Source organism: Paroedura picta, chromosome 4 (genome assembly GCF_049243985.1).
Source record: "Paroedura picta isolate Pp20150507F chromosome 4, Ppicta_v3.0, whole genome shotgun sequence".
Taxonomy (NCBI): domain Eukaryota; kingdom Metazoa; phylum Chordata; class Lepidosauria; order Squamata; family Gekkonidae; genus Paroedura; species Paroedura picta.
Window position 1 is genome coordinate 80,766,542 of NC_135372.1, and position 9,005 is coordinate 80,775,546.

The 9,005-nt window shown below is 38.7% G+C and overlaps 1 protein-coding gene across 1 annotated transcript; it reads right to left on the reverse strand.

Annotated features, from left to right (window-relative positions):
- Positions 1–6: 6 nt before the first annotated feature.
- Positions 7–8,937, reverse strand: LRRC42 (leucine rich repeat containing 42). The gene is made up of 8 exons (XM_077333666.1): positions 8,702–8,937; positions 7,182–7,657; positions 4,600–4,731; positions 2,948–3,066; positions 2,293–2,381; positions 2,001–2,111; positions 1,490–1,574; positions 7–779 (listed from the first exon to the last, which is right to left on the reverse strand). Exons 2-8 carry the CDS (start codon positions 7,643–7,645, stop codon positions 526–528), a joined length of 1,254 nt encoding a protein of 417 aa, XP_077189781.1. The 5' UTR covers positions 7,646–7,657; positions 8,702–8,937; the 3' UTR covers positions 7–525.
- Between the last annotated feature and the right edge of the window lie 68 nt (positions 8,938–9,005).

Sequence of the window (9,005 nt, forward strand, 5' to 3'; positions counted from 1 at the left end):
TGCAGCTTCTCAGTTTCAATTTTTATTGGTTTCTCAGAAACATTAAGAAAAGCAGGACAAACTAAGCAACAGTCCTTTTCTGTCACTATGACTTCATTTAGGCAAGTTAAGAAGCAGTGGTTCACCACTAGCTGAGGCAAACACCAAATGTTTGCTTGAATCTCTAAATATAGTCATGAATATTCAGTTACAGGCATCAGACTTTCATATTTAGCACCTCAAGAATTGTTTCACAGTGCAGAACCTTCATCATTTTAATGTCAATGATATACAGTTGTATAAATCAGCCCTTTGAAATAAGACTAAACCAGGAATCTTCTGAACTATTTCATATTAGTCAAAACGTGAGTACAGAAAAAATTAGGACTCATTTCCAAAGTTGAATGAGCTGATCACTTGTCTGAGAATCTTGTTTCTTCACATCAAGGGTGGACACAGTTTGTTGTATTACAAGGATAGATATTTCAACCCTATAGTTTATGTAAAAATATTGTTTTGATATTTGTATGAATCTTCTCTTCAGAATCAATAAGAATTTAATAAGTCCCAGTCTTCCATCAAGAGGCCCAAATGCTTTGTTTTTAAGCTCTGCTCTTTGGGCTCAGCTGAAGGAGTTCTTTTATTCTGTAATTCTTCATTATCTTCAATCTTGTTTTTTAGTAAAGGCAAACTGCACACCTGTGCTCTTCTCTTGTAAAACTGTAAGTTCTCACAACTCTTTCTATGCCCTCTTTCTAGAGGGGATGCACAAGGTTCTTCGGTCCTGGCTCTTTTTCCATCTGCAAAAAAAGATGTCACAAATTACCAAGTATTACTATAACTTGTTTATGTTTTCAGCCCTATTGTGGCCTATATACAATATTAAGGGCTTCAGGTCTCAGTCCAAGACCTGTTGAAGCTATTTCATAGCACTGAGGAAGCCAGTTGCATACAGAGTCATAGCTTTCTTTCAGTTTTCCAGACTCCAGTAAAAGACACAGAGCACAAGCCGAAGCAAGTGTAATCAGAAGTCTCATATTATTCAATAGGGCTTAGTCCTAAGCAAGTGTTCTCAGAAGTGCAACCACAAGCTATCATTCATTTTCAAAAGTAGGCTGCCTCTTCAGCTTTGGGGCTTGTTAGGGGAAGGAGTGGGATGTCAAAGGATTTGTTCAAAACTAAGCCTTTGGAATGCAGTTTCACTATGAAGCCTTTCTCTAACTTAAGTAGCACAATAAAATCAGAATCCAGTAGCACCTTTAAGACCAACAAAGATTTATTCAAGGCATGAGCTTTCAAGTGCAAGCACTCTTCGTCAGACTAAGACTTAGTCTTGGTCTACTGAGCTCTGATTTTATTGTGCAACTTCAGACCAACACAGCTACTCATTTTAATCTAACTTAAGTAGCTCTTCTACTGGACTGATAAGCCAGTGAACAATATACATCCTCATCTCCAGAAACCATTAAATGGCCTTGGCATACAAACAAATCCTTATAAAGGTACATACAGAAATGCTGAGCTGCTGCTCTAGATTTCAAGTTTCTTTGTGGCTTAATTCTTTCTTGGACGATGTGCTGCCACTGTAGAACTGTCTAAAAAGAGTTCAAGAGTCAGTCTTCAATATACTAATAGGAAAAACAGCTAAGGATATTATTCCTTCTTAGATATTGTGTGGAAGTACATAAATCTAATGTATTTCAATATATCACAGTTCCACTTTACACAGCCAAACAAGATTCTCAAAAGAAATAAACAGCTGTAGCTGATTTACAGTATTTACATAATCTTTTGCTACTGAAAGTTTCTCAGGTGACAATTCTTTTACTTGCTTCTAATGAAATTTAGTATTTTATTAAATAAAGTAAACAAATATAGTATTGGATTAGTCACCTTTGCCCCAGAATTTTTAATACATTTATAAAATCTTCTTACAAGCAAACACTATACTTTAAATCAGTACTTTTCACCACGTGAAAAAATGCAAGAAATTAGCTTTTATGAAATAAATTTATACATACATGCTCTGCCCATCCCTCAGTTTTGCAGTTATGATCAAATTCTTTCAAAGGCACTTCTGAATAACTTAGACCTATTTGAATCTGTATCCGCTGAATTGCTGCCATTGGATCCTAGTGAAAAAGAAAATTCAAGATTCATGATCAAATAGAATCTGACCACACAAGAGAACAATACATTGGAATTTTTTCACTTTTGGTTGAAACTCCTATAAATAAGGAATTTGTTCACTGTATTTTGTTCCCCTCCCCAAATCTTATATTAAATGTCAAATAGAACAGAAGTTTTTTTCACCTCAATTCCACTTCCAGAAAGATCCAAGTAATTTAGCTTTTTGAAGGAAAGAAGGAATCCAACTCCTTTATTTGTGATTCTTGGATTACCTTCATAAAGTCAAGAATATTTGATTAAATGTTAAATTGTAATAGACTAAGAGGTTAACAGGTTAACAGAGAAAAACAAGATGCATCCTATCATTCTGGGGAGGAAGCCTGCAGAGAAGTTGGTGGAGGTGATCTTTCCCTGCTCCCCGTTCTCCCAGTGGAGTGCTGTTTAATTCAAAATTCCTCTCTAGAGGGAACTTCCAGAATAAAACAATCACAAGCGGGGGGGGGGGGGAGGGCTGCAGTAAGTTTCCCCTAACCAGCATGACTCCTTGACTGACTCCTCAAAAGCAATTTCCCCCACTACCTTCAATGGGAGAACTGAACTCTCTGAATTTTTAAAAGGTCATCTTGGATTTTATTACATGAAGAACCTTTGAATTATTGACTGACCTCATAGTACAACATGAGATATCAGTCAGATACATTGAATTGTCAGATTCACACCCTTTTTCCAATAAAAGGAAGAAAGTGCTATCAAATTTTGATTATCTTTTCTGATATTGACTATAATTAATGTTGGATTAGGATATATATACATACATTATAATCTGAATCATACTCACAAGACAAATCTAATACTGAAAGATTTTCAAGGCCCCTTTTCATCACTCGAACAGGTGCTGTCATTTTGCGAAGCCCAGCATCTGATAAGCAATTATCTTTCAGAAGAAGCCGAATTAGACTACGATAAATGCAAAAGTCAGTTTTCAAAATAACCCAGATCGTCAAATAAATTGCTAAGTTAGGCACCAAGTAATTCAACGTCCCACTTTCCAGTTTTGAAAGCAGCCTGGTAATGTAAAAGTATACCCAAATATGCTATTTCTTTCTTTCATTTATATATCGCCCTCCCCTGAGGCTCAAATGACTAAAATACGCAGCCGCACTTTATAATTCACCTGCCTCAAAGTGGTATATGGTTTATTCCAAACCTAATGTGTATTATAAAGGTATCCTAGCAATTCAGAAATGTATATTTGTGTTGTCAGATAATCATGGTACCATAAATCAGCCAGAATACCAGGTGAAAATACATAGCTGAGATAAAGTTAATGTAGATTTATGAGTCTGATAAACTCCTTACTAAATAACAAGCAAAAAAGAGTTTCATTTGTTGAAAATCATATGCCATCCCATCAGCATAAAGGAAGAACTGAACTTTCCAGATTGGCTTGGTTTGGGTGGGGGCCGGAGCAACCGAAAACCAGATTTTTTAGGTTTGTGACCATCCCTAATGGTAAATACTGGAATATTATCTCTGCACTCATTAACTGCTGATCCTAAATAGAGGTCCAATAGCTTTATTGTGCATTTACACCTTAAATAAAACTTTGTTGGTCTTAAACTGAACACAAACTTTATTTTATTTGACATAGATCATTGTTACACTCCAATCAGGAGAAAAGGCAGGAAATATGAACTTCAACTTTAATTTTTTTTTAAAACACACCTACACCACCTTCAGAATTAAAGTAAGTTCAGTTCTCCAGTCTGCTTCTTCTCTTCCTTCTTGCAGAGTGCACCTTGGTTATGTCATAAAGAGACATCAGCATATAAACAACCAAACTTAAAACTTACAGCAACTATTGCTGTCTTTCACATCAGTGTGTTCACATGCAGTGGATTTGGCAGAGGCACTGAATCAGTCTTTCCTTTTATACTTTAGAGTTACTCAGAAGCAGCAAGAAAACTTGTTACTGCTTCCGATGTGACTGCCAACACACCTGAGGAAAAGGGTGCTATTCCTTTAATACAAACTTGAAAAATGGAAAAGGACAGCTGAACATTTTCATTGCATGGAGGTTAATAAGATCACTTGGTAAATAGCATCCTATTAAACCTCTGTAAAAAGGACAGGACTTTTTCCCCCTTCAGGAGGTTGCAACCCTAGCTTCTGAATGTCTCTAAAGCCAAGAACAAAGTGAAACATTGATTTTTCCATATGCTCTTGTAAAATGACAACTAAAACAAATATGACCATTGGGTTCCCACTGCATACATTTGCATAAGGCATTTAGTTTGGCACCAATTTGCAAGATTAATTCTCAGAACAAGGGTCAATTTGAAGAAGGGACTTTGTAAAGCTAACAAAGGAGAGCTTTGAAAAATGTCAGATTTGCTATACTAAAATAATAATTTCAAACTCTCCCAGTTCTTTTTAGTTGTCAGGAAACAAACCAGTAGTGTCTTGATTTTTCCCTCAGTGAACTTGTACCTAGACAGCGTCTCCTTGGTAATATGTTCTAGCAGCTCATGGTCATCTCCAAGTTTACAACATGACAAATCCAAACATGTCAGATCCCGAAAAGATTTAATTTCTTCAAGTTTTTCAGAAATAACCAGATATCTATAAGAGTACAAAAAACAAAAGTAAGATTCTACAACCTGTTCACTATCTTCTGTTCCTATGTCTGTCAGTGATGCAGACAGGAAACATTCTAAGAAGTTTAGTCTGTCTTGAGGGATACTTTGGATGTAGTTTATGCCCTGGCCCAGTATCCTGTTTCTGATTTTACTCTGTTCTGCTGCACAATCAGTAATCCAAATCTGTAAAGTGATAGATGAAAAGTCAGATACAGAAAATAAATAGTCTTAATCTATACCACAGTTGTGAAAGACTTCACTCAAAGACTCATCAAAAGTTTGGAAAGTATGGCTGAGTTCAGACAGAACGTTGGTGTCTGCTTTCAATTCCCATTCAAATAAAATCAGAGTGAAAATATCTAATTAAATAAGCAAGCTTAACAGGCGGTAACTAAAAGCAGTGTAGTGCCATGCATTCAGATGATTCTATGCTTAGTTAATTAAGCCATGTTTTGTTGTTAATTTAGCCATGTTTTCCTACATATCTTCCAGGATAAACAAAGCTGGATGAAATATGGGAGTGCAAGAGGAAAGTTGAGATCAGTTATTAGATTTTTGTAAAGTTATATGGTATATGATAAATTACACTTATTCTTCAATCTTAAATTCATAACTACCCTTTATTTTTGATGGATCTTATTTTTAACTAACTGATACACAGCTTTGACTCCTAGGTAAAAGCATGTATGGTGTTGATAGATAATACATCCATGTAAGTATATTGAACACCTGAGAAGAATGTTATAGTACAGCCTGTTCCAAGAGCGTTCAGCATTAATAATGAAAATTGCCCTTTGCACACAGCATTTTATATATATATATATATATATATATATATATATATATATATATATATATATATATATATATATATATATATATATATATATATATATATATATATATATATATATATAAATATAAATATAAATATAAATATATAAATATAAACTGACCAAGCTCTTTTTAAAATACGGCACCTGAAATTTTAGGAAGATGAAGTGATCTGTCCTGCCATTATCATTTTCCTTGTTCATACTTTCCTTCTCCATATTACATTGTTCTCCTTGCCTCAGTTTTATCCTCTTCCCTCTAAGCCAGCAATGCTAGAGAGCCAGCATAGCATAGTGGTTAAGAGCAGCAGATTATAATCTGGAGAATTGGGTTTGATTCCCCATGATTCCTGCTGAGTGACCTTAGGCCAGTCACAGTTCTCTCAGCCCCACCTACCTCACAAAGTGCCTCTTGTGGGGAGAGGAAATGTTGGTGTTTGTAAGCCATTTTGGACTCCTTAAGGTAGGGAAAAGTGGGGTAATAAAAACCAACTCTTCTTTGTCTTCATCTTTACAATAACCCTGTAAGGCAGGTTAGGTTAAGAGTGGTCCATGGTCACCAGGTAAGACCATGGCAGAAGGGGGAACCCAACCTGGCCCAATATCCTTGTCTAAAACTTTAACCGCTATGTAATACTGGCTTTCTTAGGGTGGCTGCTGTTGAATCATGAAAATCATATGTAGCAAGTCATCCAGGGGTTGCTGCTAGCCAGCCTGGATTTTATAAATCTCCCTCAAAGCTCAAAACAATCCTGGAAATGCATCTACCCCCTCACCACACCAAGGCTTGGAGGTTGGAAATGCTATTTGTGGTTGCCTAGCAGTCCCCATAGTACCATAGGACATTCATTTTTTAAAGTTACAGGCACTGCTTTTATTTTCTGAGGTTTTTTCAGATTTTTCTGAAAACCTGGGGCTTTTCTCATGTTTGTAGAAAGATCTGGTTTGTCTGTTTATAATCCCAGTCTCCAAATTTAAGTATCCAGAAATGGGACCATATTGAGATTTCCAGCTCTTCTCTAGTGAAACTTGCCATATTTTAATACAGCTTAAGTTTTAAAATGAACATATTTCATATTAAAAAGCCTAGGCCAGCCCAGTCTTGTCAGATCTCGGAAGCTAAGCAGGTGGTTTAGTGGTAGAGCATCTGCTTGGCATGCATAAGGTGTCCCAGGCTAAAGTCCTGGCATCTCCAGTTTAAAAGATGAAGTAGTAGGTGATGTGAAAAATGTAGCTGGAATAGGGGGGCAGGTTGCGTGATGGGGGAAAAGAAAAGCATGGATATGAGGGCTGCCAGGAAATGGGAAAGAGGAAATAGTATCGTAAGGAAACTGAGGTGCCCCTTCTCCATAAGTCTTTCCTGGTTCCCCACTATGCAGCTGGCCCAGGATGGCACTGCACAAATTGGCCACCATTTTCCAGGGAGATGGCATGAGGCAATATTGAAGAAAGAGGACAAGATAGGTTGGCTGGTGGGTAGGAAAGAGGGAAGGAACCTGAAAAAGGAGATAAGCTATATGGGCTTCAGGGAAAGGAAAAGAGGAGAGGGGAAAATGAGATGACCTCTGCAAGTTCTTGAGGGTTCCTAGCTTATACCTACCTATCTTTCAAACATAGTATCTGAAGCACTAAACTTCCATAAGCATCAGTAAATTTTTGCAAAGCTCTGAGTCCTGTTCTTGGCTCTGTAAACTTCTGTCTTGCATCAGCAGCATGGAAAAGCTTTTCTCCAATTTGCTCTGGAAAGCCAATCAGTGAATCAACATGATGAATGTTGTCTGCAATGTAACTTAAGACTAGGCTGAAGAGAGACTTAGCAGAATAGCGGAGATTTCCTTCTTTTGTGTAAGTGAAGATGAAGTGATCTGTCCTGCCATTATCATTTTCCTTGTTCATACATAGCTCAACAGAGAATCCTTTGGAAAACAGTCTTGAAGGCTTTGGTTTCAAAATATGGTCATTTACTCCACCTGATGCCGGATTTAATCTATATAGCTGCCCATTTTCCTGGATATATACAGACTCCATATCTGGACTGTTCTCTGTATGTAGATAGCATGACATTTTTCAAAGTTTCTGTGAGAGAAAAAAATGCAAAAACATTAACAAATGAAAAGGGGGTATAATTTAGGAAATACAAAAGATTTTGCATCTTACAGTGCCCCCGGGCTCCATTTTTACAAAAAACAAAGGCAAAAAGATGCCATGAGATTGCATCAGAAAGTCTCTTCAATGTCATTTTAAAAAGATCCAAAACAAATACTAAGAAAAAGCTTGGCCTTTCAACTCTTAAATTATCATCTTTAATGCAAAATTTTATGCCCCCCTTAGTATCCTGTTAGGAAAGATAAATGTCCACGATCCAACAGAGCAAAAACATTCACACATATAAACTATGTGTCAGAGTTGGCTCCATATCTATCTGGGCACTGACAGCCATTCTATACCTTCTATTTCAGACGAGGGGGGGAGGGGGTCATGAGTTTGTTTGCTTATAAACTAAAAAGCCTTACGTGCAGCCAACAAGCCCTTTAGGGACGGAAAGAAGAAGAAGAAGAGTTGGTTCTTATATGCCGCTTTTCCCTACCCGAAGGAGGCTCAAAGCGGCTTACAGTCGCCTTCCCATTCCTCTCCCCACAACAGACACCCTGTGGGGTGGGTGAGGCTGAGAGAGCCCTGATATCACTGCCCGGTCAGAACAGCTTTATCAGTGCCGTGGCGAGCCCAAGGTCACCCAGCTGGTTGCATGTGGGGGAGCGCAGAATCGAACCCGGCATGCCAGATTAGAAGTCCACACTCCTAACCACTACACCAAACTGGCTGATTCTGTGAAGGCTGATTCTGTGAAGGTTCACGGGGGTGGCAGGTTACAGTGGATGAGAGATTGGTTGGGAGTGTCCTGCACAGTGCAGGGGGTTGGACTAGATGACCCTTGAGGTCCCTTCCAAGTCTCCTCCTGACGCGTTATTTGCGGAGAGCGAAGGCCTCTTCAGTGGGGGCAGGGGCATCCAAAATCCCACACGCGCGGTCTCTAGTGCATATTCATCTAGCGCTCCCGTCTCCTCCCTCATTCTGAACACGGCATAACGAAGACCACAGCAAGGGCAAGAAGAGACCGACCTGTTAGACATAAGCGGGGCTCGTGGCGGTGTTTGTTTTTCGGCTCCCGCCAGGGAACGCTGCACTCGCACCCGGGGGACCCCTTCAGCCGCCCTGCTCTCCCAAGTACGTGGAAAGACCCCCGGCCCAGTCTTCCGGTCACAACCGAAAGCCGCTCTGGGACTCGGATCTCTGTGGGCGCCTCACCGCATACTGTAACATCCTGACGTGGAAGTCCTGTGTAATTAAGAATGCTTCCTAACGTAAATCAGAGGGACAGCGAGTTCCATTGAGACCGGAAGCGCTGACAAGGACGCCAATGGAG